Below are 20,665 nucleotides of genomic sequence, written 5' to 3' on the forward strand. Positions count from 1 at the left end.
ACATAATATTAATAATTATCTGCAGGTCTGCATGTCTTCAAGTCTGTAGGACTGCATGTATTTTTGTCTACAGGTATATTTTCTATAGGTCTAAAGGTCTACATATGTTCGGGTTAACAGGCTTTATATTCATGTGTGGCTTCACCCGGGCTCAGGTGGGGGATTGCAGGGCCAAATGTCTGAGCTGAGGCGTGATGAAACCTGCAGCACCTGAACGCAGCACAGGGAATCTAGCTCTGCAGACTTTCATGAGGTATGAGAAAGCAGCACCTGACGCAGCACGGTGAATCTGGCTCTGCAGACTCTCAGCAGAACATGATCATCAGACTCAGTAGGCCTCTGTGAGAAATCGCGTTCATGTTTTTATCTGAAGACATAATTATAGGTAGGCTACTGAAAAAAGCACTACTAAATCTGTATCTGCACAGAAACACAGAAATGTGCTCAAACTATTGTGTATATTAATACAATAATACATTGTATACTTGTGAATGAACAATACTTTTATTGTAAAAGGCACACTGTAAAGTAAACAATTGGTGGAATAGGCAAACATTTTCCAACAATGTTTACAGCAAGCTCTATAATGCATGCTATAACCTTTTAACACTGTAATACAATTTGACAGTTTTTTCATTTAAAGACAACATTTTGAAATGTAAATTGGGTAAATGCATGACTCTGAAGTAGTGTGATGCTGCTTCTCTTCTGTAACTGACACACTGACTGACGTTTTATATCAGTCACTGTGTGTTTCTCCTCTGCTCTGAGACTCCCTCTCCCCCCTCGCTCCGTGCTAAACTAAAGTTTGGAGCTGCCGCCGGCTGGTCTTCATTGTGCTGCTGGTGCACAGAATAGAAAACACACGGTGGAGTAAAAATAGATTCTCTCTCGGTCTGGACTGGAGTGATGTTTGAAAAGACTGCTGGGTCATAAGGACGGGCGAGATGTTGCAGAGGGTTTCGACTGCTGGCTTTTACCTTCTGCATTAGAACAAGTAGCCTGAAGGTGAGTATATCTGTCTCCTGTATAATAGAAATGATGTGCAAAATATGCTGTTTACGTACTTTGCATGATTGTATGAAATACAACTGTAGAATTTCTAAATAAATGCTGTAGCCTATGGGCCACCTTTATATGTAAATGTACTGGTTAATGAAATCGTTGCGTTTTTTACTTAGATGCCAGTTGGTAATGTGGCAGAAAATAATACGTTCCCCTTTGAAAAGTTTGAAAACGTTCACACAGTATTGCTAACTTTTTTTCTGTAAAGAAAAATCCTTCTATTACACTCGAGGATTTTTGTTTTATTGCAACAAATTGATTCGTTTTTTAGACGATTCAATGTATTGACAGCATCTTGAACACATGAGCTGAATTGGCTCGTCAGAGTTGGAAAAACGTAAAAGTCAGTCTGTTGGATCACCAGATGTGTAAATTAAATGAGAAGTTGACTTCATATCGGGCTGGTTTTATTTCTCCACATCTCAGTTCCACTCTTCTTCCTCCCAATAAATGAGCGATGAAGAAGATGATGATCCAGGCCTCCTGTAGGAAGGGTCTGCAGGTGTGTTTGTACTTACTGATGGTGGGAAGATTACAGGGTGAGTGCTAAATGTTAATGCTATAAAACATGGAAATCTCAAATCAACAAGTCACACCGAGTTATAATGTTTTAAATGTTACATAACATGATGTTCCAGGCCGGGTAACAGCACCTGAGCGCCTGGAAGCTCCAGTGGAGAAGCCCTTCACTCTCACTTGCAGCGTTGTGAGGGACCGAGGAGAGACTCTAAGGCAGGTGCGTTGGCTGGATGGCCAGAACCAGACCCTTCTGAGCTACCAGCCTGGTGACAAAGACAGTGTGAGTGGACAGCAGTATGTGGAGCTGGCCGTCTCTCCGAAAGACACCTCGGCTATCATCATCCGAAGGGTGGGCTTTCGTGACGAAGGCTGCTACACCTGCATCTTCGACATGCATCCTTCTGGTTCAAAACAGGGCCAGACGTGCCTCACTGTGACCGGTGAGCAATACGATTGCTTCATTTTATGAACTAGAATGTGGGTTCCTGCATATAAGAGCTGGAATATGTAATAGTTTAACATATCTCTAACCCCAAAAGGTCACTCTGGTAGGTGTAGAGCTTCATGCATTGTGATAAAATGCTTGAAACATAGACATGCTGGCCTGTTAGAGAGCTAGATAAAGCAACACCAACAAGTTGTGGGTCTCTGACATATTCAACCCTGACAGGAGAGATTTAGTTGAAACATGAGGGAATTGTAGTCTACGATACAAGCCAGAATGTGACTCTGCTCTTTCAAGGGTCATGAGCCGATGAGAGTTCACGTTAAGGCCAGGTTGATTAATGCTCATGGCCATACCCAGAAATGAGACAGATTTAAGATAGATCTCACCCTTACAAGCAAACTGAGGAGCTCAGATATCCAGAATAACACCTGACTCAGGTATTTGGTACTGCATCAGTATCTTTCATATTGATCTATTTTTGTGTTTGAAATGAAGAGATTTGTTAGGGTGTTTAAAATAAGTAGCACATGTAAATGATAACTTATCTTTACCCCTGTTAGCTTTTACAGTTGAATCTATTGTTTTAATTTATGAAAAGGTGTTTTTATTTCTCGTGATTGCAAAATATTTTGACTTGGCATAACTGATTTTGGAAGCCTGCCCTTTGCACCCACCCTTTAAAATTAATCAAAAACAATCCTCGAGTAGACTCCAGAGACAGCTCCTCCCTACAAACTCAATATCAATCTTCTGTGGGGATTCTGAGTGCCTTACCTCCCTGAACCCCTGAACACATGTTGATGAGCGCGTTGAGGCTCAGCCAGTCATGTTAATAAAGAGCTTTGGAGCTGTGGGAGGGGGGGGGTCATTTTTATAAGCAGAACCAGCTGCTCCAGATTCCAGTCGTTTTTGTTTCTGATCCTCATATTTTGGAATAATACTATTATCAAGTTTTTTCCCCCTCTGTTTTCCTGTTCCTTTCTTATCTTTTCTCCTCAATCTGTTTCTTCCCAGCGCATATTTCTGCTGAAGGCAACAAAACAGCAGTGAGTGGCAAGAAGGCCTCTCTCTCGTGCTCCTATGGATTGCCTGAAAAGGTGGTGCAGATAATATGGAGACACACCTCTGCACAAGGAGAAGCCACAGAGGTCGCCTCCTTTGCAAAGCGCAGTGACCCCATGATAGAGCCTCTGTTCCAGGGGAGAGTGTGGCTGAGCGCCTCCCTGTCCGACAGTCAGCTCACCATCCAGCCGGTCACCATCCAGGATGAAGGCTGCTACACCTGCCTGTTCAACACACACCCCGATGGGCCGAAGACCTCCACAGTTTGTCTCGCCACCTATGGTAACCTTCTTTTTCACAGCCTGTCATAATGGCTGATTATTATTGTGTGGAAAACAGAAACAGAATGAGTGAGGAACACTTGAGCTTAACCTGGGAAGAGCAGGTTACGTGCGACATAGTGTACTGTTTTAGCATTCAATATAGAAATAAGGATATTTAGTAATTACAACAATACTTACATTCCCAAGCAGGTAACAAAGGTGTATTTTCTTGACTTCATACTGGCGGTGGAGTAAACCCTTCCACAACTCCAATGTTAAACATTCACAGTCTTTGTTGTGTCCAAAAATGACTTATTAAAAGAATAGTTTGACATTTTTGGAAATATTATTTTTAGCTTTCTTAGACAGTGTTAAATAACAGGATTGATAACACTACATTATGTGCCTGATACCATTAGATGGTTAGCTTAGTTCAGTATAATGGAGTTATAGCAAGTGTTACTGAATGGCTGTTCCAAATTACGAACCAAATTTCATGGTAATCCATCAAATTGACATATTTTGCTATTGTTATTACCGGAGTCATCCACCTTTTACTCTCTCTCTTTGTCACAATAGTGTCCTTTTTGGGTTAACGCCTCAAAAATAATTAAGAGGTAAGCTTAGTTCCGATGCCAATTTGTTGCAGAGCTTTAGTTGTGATTGAATATATCCTTCAGTAGGTATAGGAGGTGGGAAGACAATATCTTAGGGAAAGCGGAGGGGACGAACAAATGTGGGCAAGTGCAAGGAGACTCACTTTGACTTTGTGTACCGTGAAGGTTGCGTGAAGACGGTTACCCCTGGGATTTAGACAGGAATGTTGTTTTCTTCTCTATTGTAGCTGTTGAATGTTTTAGTGAAAAAGTAAAGCTAAGCTGTCGGCACATATTAAACACACAAACACAGAACAGTGTGTCGATGTGAAGAAAGGACTATTCGAAAGAATGATGGAGGCAGGGACTGAGGTCCTGATGCATGACTGTGTCAGTGTTTGTGGCACACAGTGGTTCCCTGTGTGCTTTGTCTCTCGTTTCTCATTCTCTCCCCCTCGCGTTCTCTCAGTTATCTCAACAAACAGATGTGCTTTTGTTTGAAATTGAACTGTACCTTGAACTGTACAGTACAGTAGGTGTTTTTAGTAGAGAATTGAGAAGCGTGATTAGCATTTATGTTGCTGTATACTGCTGCCAACAGTCTTCCACCCTTATACCAGCCCAGATGATGAGATGCCTCCTCCTGATTGAAATTCCCACCCTCCCACACACTGTCCACAAAGAGTGATAGCTAAAAGACACAAATGCACATTATCATTCAGGGAATCATTCAAATCAAATATGTATCTTTAAAATGTTATTTTTGTTAGTAGCGAAACGTCACTTCATTTTAAAAAAAAGTAGTACAAGGTTTAACTTTTTAAAAAAAACATAAATCACAGGAGCAATACACATTCGAGTAACTCTAAATTGCATAATGCTATTCCTCTGCAGATGTGAAAGTTGTCACGCCATAAATAAGTGGGTTACATTTTACATGGGATGAAATTATAACATTACATATCAGTGGTCACTGACTCGCTTGGCAGACGCCAGAGCCAGTAACAGCACTGTCTTCAGTGACAGGTGTTTCATGTCAGCTCCTTCCAGGGGTTCAAATGGAGGTCGAGTGAGCCCATCTAAAACCACTGCCAAGTCCCATAAGGGCACCAGTGACCTGGAAACAGGGAGGAGCCTGCGAGCCCCTTTCATAAAACGGCAGACCAAGGGATGTTGACTAGCCGTCTTTCCCTCAAAGCCCACATGGCATGCAGCAATAGCAGCCAGGTACACTTTGATCGTAGAGAAAGCTCTGTGTTTATCAATCGGGTCCTGTAGAAATGATAGAATCACCCCGACAGGACATTGAAAAGAGATGTGCCCTTTTTTAAGGCACCACTCCTCAAACACCCTCCACTTACAGTCATAGAGGGACCTGGTGGAGGAAGCTCTTGCACTCTGAATAGTGTGTATCACCTTCTGAGGGAGTCCCACTGTATTCAGGTTATACCACTCACGGGCCAGGCCCATAGTGCCAAGCGCTCTGGGTGTGGGTGAAAAATCGCCCCCCTGCCTGAGACAGTATGTCCCTGCGTACGGCTGCCCGCATAGCAGCTGATATATCTCCGCCAGCCAGTACATTGCAGGCCAGTGTGGAGCTATTAGGATCAGTGTGTGGCGTTGCTCTCTCACTCTGGCCAGAGTTGGGGGTATCAGAGCCAGGGGTGGGAACGCGTACAGAAGGACCGGAGGCCAAACGTGCACGAGCGCGTCCACGCCTAAAGGTGCGTTTAAATCGCGCATTGAAAAGAACAGCTGACATTGAGCGTTTTCTTTTGATGCGAACAGATCCACCACGGCCCGGCCGTAACGCACCCACAGCTGGCTCACAATTATTGGATGTAGAGTCCAGTCTGCATATAGTGGTGCACCTCTGGACAGCAGATCCGCCCCGAGGTTCATCACTCCTGGTACGTGCGTCGCTCTCAGAGAGAGGAGACGTCCGCAGCTCCATAAGATCAGTTTGCGTGCCAGCATGTGTAACTGGAGAGAACGCAAACCCCCTTGGCGGTTTATATACGATATTGTGGTCGTGTTGTCTGTCCTCACGAGGACATGATGTCCTCTGAGAAAAGGCAGAAAGCGTTTCAGGGTGAGGAACACCGCTAAAATCTCCAGATAATTTATGTGTGACCGTTGGAGGTCTCTGCTCCAGAGACCCCTCACAGGTCGACCTTCGTATATACCCCCCCAGCCCGTCAGACATGCGTCTGTGGTGACCACCTTCCGCGATAGGACAGCACCCATAGGCACGCCCCGTACTAGAAAAGTTGGGTGCAGCCAGTGGCGCAGTGCCATTATGCATTTCATAGTGACCATCACTCTCCGCACGCCATGACGCACGGGGTCCAGTCTGAGGACAGCTACCCAGCGCTGAAACTCCCTCATGTGTAAGCGTCCCAGTCGTACCACCAGGATGGCTGACGCCATGAGCCCCAGTAACCGCAGACATGATCTGAAGAGAACATATTTGCGTGGCTGGAAATGAGCGAGGCAAGCCCTGAAGGCTTTCACTCTCTCTGCTGACAGGCGGGCTGTAAAGGCCACCGAATTCAGGCGTAGGCCCAGGAAGACTACAGTCTGGGCTGGGGACTACATGCTCTTTTCTGTGTTTATTACGAAACCCAAGTCGAGCAGGTGTTTTACGAGGACATTCGTCTGCGTAATAGCCTCTTGCTCCGACTGTGCGAGAAGGAGCCAATCGTCCAGATAAGTTGCCAGGCGAATACCCTGTTGTCTTAATGGTGCTATCGCGGCTTCCGTACACCGTACAAACACTCGTGGGCTGAGAGACAGACCGAATGGAAGTACTCTGTACTCGTAACAGATCCCCTGAAAGGCGAACCTCAGATATTTCCTGTGTGGATAATATACTGGGATGTGGAAATACGCATCGTTTTGGCGCACGAGACGCAACAGAGATGTGTGAGTGAGCATTCTGAATTTGTATCTTTTGAGATATTTGTTCAGAGCTCTCAAATCTAGTATAGGCCGAATCCCGTTCCCTCCCCGTTTGGGAACGAGGAAATACTTGGAATAAAAGCCGCTCTGACTCTGTTCGGAGGGTATTATAGATATAGCCTTCTTGTCTAGTCGCGAAGAGGATCTCTTGCTCTAGAATATGGGCCGACACTCCCCGGGCTTGCGAATGCAGAATGCCCGAAAAGTGAGGGGGGGTGACAGCGAATTGGAGTCTTATTGTCGTGTTATTGTCTTGAAAACCCAAGCAGAATCTGTGAGCATCCTCCACTTTTCGCTTCTCAAAGCGAGTGGAGATGTCACATCCCTGTCGTCTACCCTCTGTGTCTTTATTTGTTGTGTTATGGGGCCCTCTAGTGTCTGAACACGGTGGTACCCCAGGTTGACAACCCCGGCTGACACTGCGCATGCGCGTGGCGGTGATGCCTTCACAGCCCCGTCCATCGTCCGCCTTCTGAGACAGGTAGCAGCCACTCTTAGAAGGGGGGTAGACGTCAGACTGTTTCTTCGTTTTATTGTCTTTCTTTTCATTTTTATTGACTGCGCCCTTGGCTTTAAGCTTGGAAACGACAGTGGATAATTATTTATTAAAAGACAATAGTGATGACATGTGTTTGTGTGACTTAAACGAGCAGCGGAGCTTGCTGTCGTTGATGTTAAGTCCATTTCCCTCATGGCGCGAACTTGAGGATCACGTTCTGACATCACTCCCCAAGATGGGGGCATGGTTGCACCCCGGAAACACATGAGCATCTAACACTGGAACGTGTTCTGGAGCTGGAGAACAGGGAACTTCCAGCTTCTTTTTCGAGGAGAGGAGAGGAGGCTGTCAGGCCGCCTTCTTCTTCTTCCTCGTCTGGTGGCTGAAAGTCTGGGCCGGCTGTGCCTGAGCGGCTGCTGCCGGAACCGGAGACTTTCTTGGCCAGCTCGTCCTCGCCTCGTGTCTGGGCTGGAGACCCGGGGCGGGCTGTGGCCTCTGCCGTTTCGAGATCTTGAAACGGGCAGGACGTGAGGCAGCCTGAGCGAAGGACTGCCACGGGGCCGTTGAAGGCGGCGGCTGGACCCTTCGGGGAAGACAAAGCTGGAGAGCCTCATCCTCCTTCTTTTTGGATTCACACCGCTGCTGCATCGAAGCTAGAGCGGAGCCAAATATGCCCCCGGGAACAATAGGCATGTCCAAGACGTCCTCTTTTTCCCGGTCTGGAAGGTTCGTCAGGGTAAGCCACCTGGCTCTCTCCTGTACCACCATTATCCCCAGTGCTTTGCCCGTGGCTTGGACTGCACAGCGCTGCACACGGAGGCAAATGTCCGTGATCGCTGCGATTTCGTCCCACACGGCAGGCTCAGGTTTGATCGTCATGTCCTCGCAGAGCTCCGCCTGGTAGGTGGTCAGCAGCGAGGAGACGTTGAGCGCCCTGGTTGACAAAGCTGCGGCTTTATAGGCTCGTTCGGTCATTGCTGACTGGAAGCGGTCAACCTTTGCCGCTAGCGTGGGGTTCCTGCTCGGTGCCGAAGCCAGCCGCGGTTGGAGGTGGGCTGCCACCAGCGGCTCCATGGGCGGCATGCGGAGCAGGCCGAGCTTCTCCATGCCGACACAGTCCAAAGAGGAGGCACCCTGGATTGGGGCCTTGTTGCTGAAAGGGCGGTCTCTCCACGAGACCGACACCTCATTCAGCATCTCTGGAAAGACTGGGAGAAGCTGCTTCCTCATCCTCGCTGCTTGGGGCAAGTTCTTCCCCTCATAGCGAGATCTGGAGGTCACACTCCAGATCTCACTTCTCACACTTCAGGCCAGGGGATGTCCAGCCTAAACACAGCGCGTTGGCACACGGCCTGCAAGTCCATACTGAGGCAGGGCGAAGCTGGTGTGCTTTCGCCCGGGGGAGCGGACATCGCCTCCGGCTTGGCAGCCTGGGCAGATGAAACGAAGATGTCATCTTCGTGCTCATCCGAGTCGGATAAGAGGAACTCAGAGGCATCCTCTTCATCCTCCTCCATATAATCCAGCTGTAGGACATCCTCCGCGGGTGGAACCACGGTGAGGTCCAGTTGGGAGCCCCAGCTTGACACAGCGCTGGGCTCCGCTCTCGCGGCTCTTGCCGCCACCGGGCCCTAGTCTGACACGGCGCGGGGCTCCGATTCCGCAGCTACCGCCGTTGTTGAGCCCCAGCCTGACACAGCGCGGGGCTCAATCTCTGCGGCGGTCGCCACCATGTCCCGATTGCCGGCCGGCGAATCAACGGACATGAAGGGGTCCCGTCCCGACGGCTAGCTTGACGCGCTAGCCGTCGGCGGGGGCACTTGATGGTGAAGCGGGCACAATGCCCGCACGAACTGGGGGTATCGATAGCTTCCTGGGCGTGTTCCAGCCCAAGGCAGGACGAGCAGACCTGGTGTTAGTCCGTGCCCGAGATCCTAAACCCGCATCTGCAGAGCCGAGCCTGCGAGCCTCTGGTGTGAGGGAGAGAAGGGTCCATCCTCGTTTGCCGGGGTGTCGGCGCGGAGGGACAAGCTAGTAACAGGTATGTTACCGAAAAAAATCCAACCTTATCGTTATTCTGAAAGGAAAAAACGACGGGGTAGATTGTTCTTTAAAAAATATTAACTGGTGTGTTAATATCTTTCTTATCTCCGTCTCCTCTGGTGTGAGGGAGAGAAGAGTCCGTCCCCGCTCGCCGTGGTGTCGGCAAGGAGGGATAAACTAGCTGTTGAAGAAAAAAATCAAACCTTACCGTTAATTCGAAAGAGAAAACGGCGGGGCAGATTACAATATTAACTGGTGTGTTAATATTTGTTCAATTCTTTTGCAAAGCAAAAAAGTAACCGGCAAGCGCCCGTCGACCGAATGTTAGCTTGGGTTCAGTCTGTGGACCGTTAAGCTAGCCCGGCTACTAGGGGTGTAACGGTACACGTACCCATACCGAAATTATTCGGTACGGGCCCTTCGGTTCGGTACACGTGTGTACCAAACGAATATAACGTTAAACGTAAAAAATTGAGAACGTGAACAACTTCTTGGAAGTAATCTGAGGTGCTGCGTCGCAACATTCAGAGTAATTTGCTCCCATTGGGCTCATCCCGTCATAGAGCGAGCAAGTCATTTAATTGGATGAGAGGGCATGCTATGAGAGCTGGTCAGAGGGATGCGTTCAAATTTAGTCGGTAATTTGAGGAACTGTCGAAAATGAATGGCGAACGCAGATAAAGTTGAGCTCGAAAATCCTCCAGCATCATTGAAGTCTCCGGTTTGGGAACATTTTGGTTTCGCAGTTACGTACAAGGATGACGGACAAAGACAGGTGGACCAAAGCTGTTTGTCGGCATTGTTCAACTAAAATTGGTTACGCGGCTGGCAATACATCAAACTTGCACACTCTTGAAAAGGCATCACCCGAACGTGAATATAACCGGTACCAAAAGAAAAAATACTGAAGTGCAAACCCAACTCCCGCTAGCATTTAGCCTCCACCACTCGAAAAAACTTCAGACTGAGCCAAAGCTATTACAAACGCCAAATATCCTTATGTTGCCATGTTAGCAAAGCGCTACCTGGCTGTATCTGCTACCTCTGTCCCTAGCGAGAGGGTTTTCTCCACAGCAGGAGACATTGCTAGTGCCAGCAGATCTGCCCTTTCAGCAGCCATGTAGACAAGTTCATCTTTCTTTAAACAACATGAAAATACAATGACAAGCAAGTCCTAATGTCAAGCTGGCTGCTTAGGTACTAGTACAGTACAGTTCAGATACAGATTATTTCAGTTCATCGAAATGCTGCACCTTAATGTTCATTTGATTATATTTTGTATTTATTTGAGTGAATATTCACAGTTTAATAATAATTAAAAACCCAAAACTAATAGTTTATGTTTTGTGAGTACTTGTACAGTACTTGTATTTTATTATATTTTGTATTTATTTGAGTGAATACATTATTCACAGTTTAATAATAATAAAAAAATATATATATATATGTTTTGTTTTGTGAAAAAAAATTCTGCTGTACCGAAAACGTACCGAACCGAACCGTGACCAAAAAACCGAGGTACGTACCGAACCGAAATGTTTGTGAACCGTTACACCCCTACCGGCTACTGATATTCGAGATGTGCTCTGAAGCGAGAAGAGGTGTTTTAATGACGCTGCGTCGTAGCGCAAGCTACTTATAGGGGGTGGATTCCCTGACGTAGACGTCAAGATCACCAGCCAATCAGGATTGGCGTAATGAGATTGATGCTTCTGTTTGCATACGCGTTGAGGCGCATCCCATAGTGAGACATCGAACGGAGTGTTATGAATGAGAACTCTGAATCTGAAGCATTCGGATCACAATATGGTGAGAAACACTGTAAGAAAAAACTGTTGAATTTAATTGTTGGGCTAAACTCAATCTCATGCCTGCGTTGTGCTACAATAGTTCACAGGTTATTATGGTTTGGATTGTTTTAAGGATTTTACTGGTGTAGTTTAACCCACCCTGAAATCTGATACAATCCAGACACATTGTGGGTGAAGTTCAGCACCTAGAACTCAGAGAAGGCGCTGAAACTATGAGGGCTTAATATCTGTGGCTGAACATGGTCATGCCAACAAAAATATTCTCTTTTCCAGTAAATCACATTCCTTGCTCAGCCCCGAGAGCAGAGAATTGAAAACAGCCAGCGATTGACTTATGGATAGTAAGATTGCAGGAATTCAGACACTCACCTGATCCAAAGATTTTTATATGTAGATCTCAGCAAATGAAAGACATAATCTGAGTCCTGGCCTGTTTCTGGATGAAAATAACATGTTAAATATTCCAGTCCTCTAGTGTGCTGTATTTCACACACAGCACAAAAGATACAGTACATTTATGTTCAATTTAATATTGCTAAATGAATGTATATCCTGCTTCATATTTTGTTACTGTAAATTTGTATTTCCCTATGTATATCTTTTACTTTTGTAATGCTATTTTATTTCTATTTGAGAAATATTTTGGATTGTTTATTTCTAGTCTTTTAATTTCTCTTATGTACATTGTCTTTTTTTTATGCTGCTGCAACGCAAATATTTCCCAAATTGAGATCAATAAAGTACTTCTTATCTTATCTTAAGATGAAGGAAGGAGCAATACAACATTAACTCCCTGTGCATTCCAGTGAACTCATTATGTGTACATCTTGCACTGTATGAGCTTGTTTGTAAATGTGTGTTTTTTCTTTCTTTTTCTCTCAGTGCTGCCCAAACCTCAGGTGAGCTACAAGACCACGTCTCCAGGTGTGATCGCAGCCAACTGCACCTCAGTGTCGCGGCCCCCGGCAGAGATAGTGTGGAACGTGGAGAGGGATAACCGCACCATGGGCCCCCCGTTGACAACACAGATCCCACAGAGCGACGGGACCACTCTGGTCATCAGTACGCTGACCGTCCAATCAGGGCTGCTGAAAGACGTGTCCATCAAATGCTTGGTGCACCACAAAGGGCTTGAGTCCCCGATTGCTGTATCCATGAACACTAAAAGTGAGTTTGTGTGTTAGACTCCGCTTCAATGAGAACCTCTAATTGTTTGATAGCATTGTGTCTTTTTTTAAAAAATATTCCAAAAGTACTAGATAGCATCACCTCAGATTTTCTTCCTAGCAAATGATAAAGCCGAGACTCTAAAGGGAAACTACAACAAAATAAAGCTGAGACTCTAAAGGGAAACTACAACAAACATCTTTATTAGTTTTAATGCAGCTAATGATTGGGCCAAAGTTAAATGTGCTCATAAGTGTCATGTGTAAGTCGCTTTGCTTTAGTTAGCTGATAACCCTAAATTGACCTTGGTCAGGAGTTCACACATTAGAGGAATTAGTTGCAAACAGTTTGAATCTCAAATATAATCAGTGATGGGCCATAAAAGGGAGGCATTGTCCAGTCTAGCCTTATAGTACACAAACACACACACATACTGTAAGACGCATCATGACTTTAAATCTGAAATCAGAAATTAGAGATTATAGATTATATAGATATGGAAGATAATAAAGCTGCTGATCAGTTCTTTGTTTTTCTCCCTCGTAGTTGGGACGGCTCTCACTATCCTGATCTCCGTCACTACGGTGGCTGCCCTGTTGGTCATGTCCCTCTGCTTCTGCCTTTGGAAGTGTTTCTTACGCAAAGAAGGTAAGATCATGTTTGGTAATATCAGGGTTTACATTATATCAAGAATGAATGGTAAACCAAATATATTGCCAAGAGTCATACTCCTATACATCTGATGCTTAAACACCAGTTCATTTATACAGTATATGTGCAGAAGACAGTGGGGAGAAACTCTACTGGATTGTTTGGTATAATTCGTACAGATCTTTTCACACAACCACCATTCTTTCCTCAGGTCATTTAAAGTCCATAATATATATATGTTGAGCTTCCTCCCTATTGTGGGTTTTGGCAAACTGTCCAGGTGTCTACAGAAACAATGAAAAGGAACATCGGCCCTTTGGGATGTGCCGCTGCAACAACGACTGGCTCGCCTTTGTTTCACATCTATCTTTCTGAAAAAGTGAAGCATGTTTCCGAGATGTACTTTAGACAAATCCCTATCTTGAAATTGAGACTTTCACGATTTCAACAAAGTCAAAGGACATTTACTTCCTCTCTCATGAACCAGTTCTGTTGAGCCATGATCATCAAGGGCTTATGAGAGATAGCGTTTGCTTTTATGGTCTTCCTCACTAGCCTGCAATGTCATAGCTACACTAAGTCAGAGTTTAAAGGTCCCCTATTATGCAAAATCCACTTTTTCATGTATTTTGTACATACACATGTGTTTCCTCTGTTTAGAGAGATTCTGAAAGTTTCAGAAAAAAAGATTCCCTCACTTTTTGTCCTGATCCAGTTATATAAAAACCTGTCTTTGATCAGATTGTTGCCACTTTATGATGTCATAACGATTATTTGGCTTGTGTAACCATTAGCCAAAAACCAACCAAGGTAACCCCCACCTTATCACCTGAATCTCCTTCTAGAGCACTATTGTGTTCTTTTTAACCAAATATCTCTCATAGGGGTGTGGGGAGTGGCTCCTTATTTTCATCTAAAGTAACAGACACAGAATCAGCACTTTGGAAACAGGGCTGAAACAGTGCTACAATGATCTGTTTGGTATTTCGAGCCAAACATTTCAGAGACATGTTTTGTATATATCTGAGACCTATGATATATTTATGAAAAACAGTATTATAGGGTAGCTTTAAATCGTATTCTCCTACCTAGAACATTTAATATAGGAAAAGATTGACATTCTTTACATCATTTTTATATTTTGTGTCTCTCTGTACTTCTGCTTTTCAGCCGATTAATCTACAAGATGAGACCAGTGGCTGAAAAGAAAAGGCAGTGTTTTTCAGAGCCGACCTTGCAGAAAAGTTTCCCTGCATCTTCTTCATCATCATCATCATCATCATCATCATCATCATCATCATCATCATCATCATCGTCATTATCTAGGTACGAAGGAAAGATGTCCTGACACACCTTTATAGGATGTTATATACAATCCTATTCATGAACGCCAACTGTACAACGACATTCATCTCTGCTCTTCCGCATCTGACTCTTATATAATCTCCAGGCTGTCCTCACATGAAGTCAATGAGAAAATGCTAAGCAGATAACTTTTTCTCTCTGGCTCTGTAATTGATTGAGTCCATGACCACACTCTGCACATTGCACAGCAAACAAAACATTGCATGTCCCTAAAATACTTTCCTCTATTTTTCTCTTTCTTTTACGTAGTCCTGAAAAGATATGGTTGGTATTGTTCTATTTTTTCTTATTCAACAATAAGACTAAAACCAACAATGAATTGATTCTACTACTAAAAGTCTGAAATATCATACCCCTGCATTGTTGCCTAAAAACTATTAAAACAAAAATACTGAGCAACAAGTTGTACCAGTGACCAGAACACTGTCATTTGTTGTGTTGTGTGTTTATTTCCGGCTGGATACTCACTATTTATAAGCAACATTTACTTAAAACTACAGTGACCAGCTATTCATTTTAAAATGCCTTATTTTTTAAGGATAACATCTTAGTTAGTTCCCAACCAAACCAGTATTGTAGAGGTTGGCTCCTGTTACATTGGATACTAGGAAAGATACAGAATATTACCAGCCTTATCCTTTACAGTTAATAACATAGCTAATTGAAATGATGAGCTAATCATTAAGGTTTTACTTCCTGTACCTCCGCCGATGATCTCCTTCACTTCTGTGTATTGTTAAAGCTGGGTGGGATCTTCATTTGGTCAGCATTGGCTTCATACCTTGTGTGTGTGTGTGTGTGTGTGTGTGTGTGTGTGTGTGTGTGTGTGTGTGTGTGTGTGTGTGTGTGTGTGTGTGTGTGTGTGTGTGTGTGTGTGTGTGTGTGTGTGTGTGTGTGTGTGTGTGTGTGTGTGTGTGTGTGTGTGTGTGTGTGTGTGTGTGTGTGTGTGTGTGTGTGTGTGTGTGTGTGTGTGTGTGTGTGTGTGTGTGTGTTTGAGTTTGAGGTTAAATTCCACGGTCAGATATCTTGAATCAATTCCCCTGGGGAGTAACACTGAAACCTTGTTGGTGCCCCTGACAGGAATGCATGTCTACATCTTAGATTCAGGACAGTTTGTGTCTGTGAAGATGTTATGATGAGTTTACAGGTTGGGTAGCGGCTGAGCTTCGAGGTCTTAATGCCTCAAATATAATGTTATGACGCTTTTCGGATATATCATGTTTGCATGTGTACAGGGATATGAAGAAATGTAAGCTTTGGACCCCTCGGTATAGTACTGTAGCTCACCTGGTTTTGCGTGTGACTCAAATACCAGGGTCTTACCTTTGCTACTATCCCCTTACCCCCCCCCCCCCCCCCATCCCAGTACCTTCCTCTCTATGGTTGCTCTGTCGATTAAAGGCAGACATCTCAAATACGTATAACCTATAGTTAAAATTTGAAAGTATCTTGTTTATCAGAGAAAATGAAGGTATGAACAGAAGGACATGGAGGATGTTTGAGATTTCTAACATATTGCTTTAATCGCGCATAGAACATTCATTCCTCCTGAATCAAAGTTTAGACAGCCTTCTTTATATGCATAGCTCAGAGTTTACATTAACATAATTCTGAAATGTGGTTTAAGAAAATGTATTAAAAAGCAAATCAATGCAGCATGGTATCTATCTGCAGCTACAGTCACAAATAGAATAAGAAATGAATATGAAGCGATGCGTTATGACCGGTTTATGTAATAAATGCAACAAATAGAATAATAAATATATATGAAAATGTTTATGTTTCTGAGTCTTTATCAATTTAAAATCTTGCCATGCTTTCAGCTTTTTCAGCTTAGTTTTGTACCTCTCAGAAAAACATGAAATTCCTTTCCATTGTGCCAAACCTTGCTGCCAGATGCTCATTTTTGGAGGTTTTTTTCATCTCAAGCCAGACGGATTATGGTGGACCTCACAGAGCCAAAGAAACACACACATGTTGTACACACAGTCACTCTCAGAGCCTGCGGCACATGCCTGTTATGTTTTGTTATATTCATAAGCTCTAGGATAACATACAGTATTTATTAGTTCTGCTAGATATGTTCTATCAACTCCACTTGACATCCTCTAAAGAAAACTGAGTTATCCGATTGTCAATATGACACGGTGTGTGTTATCAGCATGATGGGCAGTGATTTGTGGTCTTGAGCAGCGCCATGCCTGCTTTTCTGGTTCTGCTCTTAATTCTGTCATCTTTTAAAACTTGTATTTGTCCCCACCAGGGTTAGGGTTATCCTATGAGTCAACAAATAGAAGGTTATTTTTAAATGTATTGATCAGTTTGTAATCAAATCAGGTATTCAAAATGTAAGTGTATGACTTTGCTTACCAGTCATCTCTAAATGTGAGCAAGATTTCACCACCAACAATGATAAATCATGGAAGAAACAACTGAATACTTCACAATTAATTCATGACAAGCCAGCCTTGTGATAATCACATTTGAAACACTTAACAGAGAGTTAAGTCATTCTTTCAAACCTTCATGCGCTGTTTCTTTAGTTATGCTAGAAGCAGCCAAATACCTTCAGAATCCATTTTAAAATGGCATACAAGTTTATTTGGCCTATAGCATATACATAATATGTCTTTAATTTATCATTTAGAAATGTGCTGATGGTTGTATTAAGAACAGGCTATTTGACCGAAAATATTGTTTTGAATTCAAATCCTTTCAATTAAGGAATCTGAGAGGAAAATCACTTTTCGTCAAACTTCTCACACTAAGGCCATGGCTCTCTGAAAGATATTGATTTGTTTCTAAGGTAAAAGCTAAAACACGTTGGGGACCAAAAACTCATGGTCTATGTTGACATATCATTGTCAGATGGTAAATTGGTTTTACCATTTTACCTCCGTCATGCATGTTACTCAACTTCCTGGATGTGTGACCACCATTATGATAAGACCACTGCTAAAACTAAAACCTTCAGTATCTCAGTATCTAAACCATGTGTGGTTAAGCAGAGGCGAGACACCTGCCACAAAAAAATGATGTGAAGATATCTTTCTTTCCTCTCTGTGACTTCGAGCTCATTTAACCCAAGCCACACTGCTGAGGTCAATGGGCCGGGTAGTGTTTCCGGCGGAGGCAGACAACAAGTCAGAAAGCTGTGTGTGGGAACGCAAAATGTGTGAGAATTTGCTCAAGATGTTACTTCTCAGTCTCCCAGGTAGACATTAAAACAATTATAATCATCTAGCCAAACATTTATACATAGTCACCTCAATAATTCAAAAGTAGATAAAAACGACTCCACATTCATGACTTTTCAAAAACAAAGGGTTTCACAGTCACAGATCACCTAATGATTGTTTTGTAATTTGTTTTTAAGATGTAGAAACATCCCAAACGTCGGTCTTCATTCCAAATCAGACAAAAATAATGCACAGTAGTGTTCCTGCTCATAACACATCTTTGCCACTATGGCTTTTTTTATACAAACTACCAAAGCGTTGGCCAACAAAGGGTCAATGAGTAGAAAAAGCCCTCTCAGTCACGGAAATACAATGACTTTAGGGGAAAACATCTGAAGAAAAATGACAAGAAAGCAGCCTTGCCTGGAACAAACCTGAGGGTGTAAAAAAAGAGCAATGCTGCCTGTGGTTTCACGCTGTTCATTTAACGTGAGTGTGCTCTGAGTGTGAGTGAGTGTGCTGTGCATCTGCGGGACCACACGCCTCCTCTGTTAACCTCTTCTGCAATGAGGTTGATTGCTGTTCCATGACACCAACGCATAACTGTAAAATGTTCCATCCATGTTTCCCTCTGCATGCCATGCTATGACAAATCCAAAATGTTCAGGCAACATTGATGGCAGCATACTCTGCCTTCTTTTTCGTCACAGCATCCTGTTCTCCGGCAGGTATCTGAGACCTGTGTTTGACGACTGCATATATTGAGTGGTCTGACACTTGACCTTCAGCCGCTGTGTTTGCCGCAGCAGGCTGCTCCCCATTGGTCCTCAGGGGAGGGTGTGATGGGTGGGGGTGTGATGGTGGTCTTTCCGCAGGAGAGTAGTTGATGTCACGTAAATAAAAAATGGAAGGAGCACTCGCACTGGGGAGGTTGGGCAACATCTGACTGGACCTTTCCTATGACACCAAAACACCAGATTTAAGATTAGATAAGCCCGGAAAATGCTCATGCTTGACACCATTTTGACTCTTGACCATCTGGGTTGAAGGATTTGTTTGACATTTTGGGAAATTTGGTTAAAGTAAGATGTCCAATAACAACGTCACGGACAAGAGTGCTATCAAACTTCTTATATAACTTTCAGCAAGAATGCATGTAAATGTATTTCCAGAAACGATTAATTACATTACAATTAGCTGACATTTTTATGCAAAGCGACTAACAATAAGTGCCATGAGGATAACAATTCAGAGCAACAGAAATCCTGCAAGAACAATAGTCTCAAATAAGCTGCACCTTTTAAAGTGCAAGAGGTCATTTCGTTTACATCACATGTATTACCTGCAATGCCTTTCCCTTTGTGTGGTGGAAAGTCATTATTCCTGTAGAGAAGACATAAAACAAATGCTCCATGGTTATTTAGAAAGATCTAGAAAATGTGTTTTACTGTAATTCAAACTGGGAATGTTATTACGTTTCCAGCCATAAGAATCCAGCATGGTTAACACTAACAGTGTGAAAACCAGAAGAGCTATGCCAACACAGATGTAGAAGTAGGGCAGCCATGACACATCCTCACCGGCATCGGCAACAGCAGGAGCAGCAGAGCTTGGAAGCTCATCTACAGAAGAATAAACAGATCAGTAGTTTTAGTCTTTTTCCATTCAAAAGTATTTGTAGAACTTAAGAAATAATACAAAGTTCTTACCTGCACTATAGTCAAAGTCATGTATGTCCGTGTTTGAATCTGTATATGAATATAAATTATATTACATTTATTATTGATTATTATACATCTATTTTGGCACTAATTGAGCAAAACTGCCTACCTGACACTGAGACGTTGATGCTGTGACTGATCTGCTCAGACTCGTATCCTTTTAAAGAACATCTGTACAGGCCGTCGTCCTGAGAGGTAATCCGTGTAAAGGTCAGATATGAGATGAGTTCATCCTTAGTGTCAGTCTGTGTTATTTTTATATTCTCTTTGTTTTTAATCTGATCCCATTTGATTGCTGTGTCCAGTTTACACCAGGTGACACTGATTGGTTCTCCACAGTGTTTGCCGGGACAGCTGACCGTCACATTGTGTTGTGGGACAGTTGTATATGTCGCGCCGCTTTGGACCATCACTGCACATGAAGAGATGTCTAAAAAAATATACAAAAAATATCAGATATCATCCAAAACTCATTTTTAGTCTTGTATTTGATTGTTTTATCTCATGTAAAAACATGAGATAAAACAATAACAATTATTTTACTTAAAATTCATCACTGCTTCCACATTTTCTTCTATTTTGGTCCTACCATATATTTGAATATTTTTAAAACAAAAAGTCTGTGCCCTCCTCCTTTCTAACCTTTGTTAATCCTCACTTACTAGCAGGTGCTTTAGGGGACAGTTTATGGGGATCCTATAATAAACTAAACACAATTTACACAATGCTGTAATCTAAAGAGTAACTTTTCTCTAGTTTAATTTAGATCTGTAAAACTAACTTGTAACTACATATGTCAAATAAGTAAAGTACATGAAATATAAAGTTGGATCAAATGTAAAGGGCACGATTTTCAAAATTGTACTTAGTGAAGTACCTATGTAAGTTGATTTATATTATATATCTATACTCTTCCAACTATTGAATGTCAGATCACAAGATAACGAGTGTTAAGGCTTACCTTCACCTTTTCCAGAGATGCAGACAAAGGTAAAACAGCAACATATCAGCAGATGGATGTATGGTAGTCTATCCATTCTACCTGATGTGTTCATAACCATGACTTCTCACAGTTTATCTTACATTGCTGCTACCACAGCTTGGGCTTATTTCACTTGCGACAAGCTCACCACTTCCTTTCCGCCCACACATGGAAAAGACCACCAAGCATGTGTGTGTCTCAATATGTCACGACACGAGACAACACAGGTCAGGATGTACACACATGAAAATAGCGTGCCTATCTTCGCTATCTATTCTGAAACACACAGATGTAAGGCCCTCCTTAATGCAAAAGCTGAAACACAAGTTCTAA

At 43.2% G+C, this 20,665-nt stretch overlaps 2 protein-coding genes across 3 annotated transcripts; one reads left to right on the forward strand and one right to left on the reverse strand.

Moving 5' to 3' along the window:
• The first annotated feature begins 623 nt into the window (after positions 1 to 623).
• Positions 624 to 15,312, forward strand: LOC117466280 (OX-2 membrane glycoprotein). The gene is made up of 7 exons (XM_034109435.2): positions 624 to 1,008; positions 1,492 to 1,604; positions 1,704 to 2,024; positions 3,047 to 3,376; positions 12,150 to 12,434; positions 12,981 to 13,082; positions 14,256 to 15,312. The coding sequence occupies exons 2-7, from the start codon at positions 1,523 to 1,525 to the stop codon at positions 14,261 to 14,263; spliced, it is 1,128 nt and encodes a 375-aa protein (XP_033965326.1). The 5' UTR covers positions 624 to 1,008; positions 1,492 to 1,522; the 3' UTR covers positions 14,264 to 15,312.
• Positions 15,313 to 15,363: 51 nt separating this feature from the next.
• On the reverse strand, positions 15,364 to 20,415 carry LOC117466210 (uncharacterized). 2 transcript variants are annotated; one of them, XM_034109342.2, is made up of 6 exons: positions 20,318 to 20,415; positions 19,460 to 19,780; positions 19,339 to 19,377; positions 19,105 to 19,251; positions 18,972 to 19,012; positions 15,364 to 18,586 (listed from the first exon to the last, which is right to left on the reverse strand). In XM_034109342.2, exons 1-6 carry the CDS (start codon positions 20,409 to 20,411, stop codon positions 18,293 to 18,295), a joined length of 936 nt encoding a protein of 311 aa, XP_033965233.1. In that variant the 5' UTR covers positions 20,412 to 20,415; the 3' UTR covers positions 15,364 to 18,292. The 2 variants fall into 2 exon arrangements, with proteins under 2 accessions (XP_033965233.1, XP_033965232.1); XM_034109341.2 differs by having other exon boundaries at positions 20,312 to 20,415.
• Positions 20,416 to 20,665: the final 250 nt, after the last annotated feature.

Source organism: Pseudochaenichthys georgianus, chromosome 21 (assembly GCF_902827115.2).
Source record: "Pseudochaenichthys georgianus chromosome 21, fPseGeo1.2, whole genome shotgun sequence".
In the NCBI taxonomy this organism is placed as follows: domain Eukaryota; kingdom Metazoa; phylum Chordata; class Actinopteri; order Perciformes; family Channichthyidae; genus Pseudochaenichthys; species Pseudochaenichthys georgianus.

What these genes read in the sequence shown, in the direction of transcription:
- LOC117466280 (XM_034109435.2), top strand. Translation starts at nt 1,523, where the DNA reads ATGAAGAAGATGATGATCCAGGCCTCCTGTAGGAAGGGTCTGCAGGTG. An exon ending in GACGTGCCTCACTGTGACCG is followed by an intron (nt 2,025 to 3,046) that starts GTGAGCAATACG and finishes GTTTCTTCCCAG; the next exon opens with CGCATATTTCTGCTGAAGGC. An exon ending in AGTTTGTCTCGCCACCTATG is followed by an intron (nt 3,377 to 12,149) that starts GTAACCTTCTTT and finishes TTTTTCTCTCAG; the next exon opens with TGCTGCCCAAACCTCAGGTG.
- LOC117466210 (XM_034109341.2), bottom strand. Translation starts at nt 20,411, where the DNA reads ATGGTTATGAACACATCAGGTAGAATGGATAGACTACCATACATCCAT. An exon ending in TGACTTTGACTATAGTGCAG is followed by an intron (nt 19,252 to 19,338) that starts GTAAGAACTTTG and finishes ATTCTTCTGTAG; the next exon opens with ATGAGCTTCCAAGCTCTGCT. An exon ending in CAAAGGGAAAGGCATTGCAG is followed by an intron (nt 18,587 to 18,971) that starts GTAATACATGTG and finishes TTGGTGTCATAG; the next exon opens with GAAAGGTCCAGTCAGATGTT.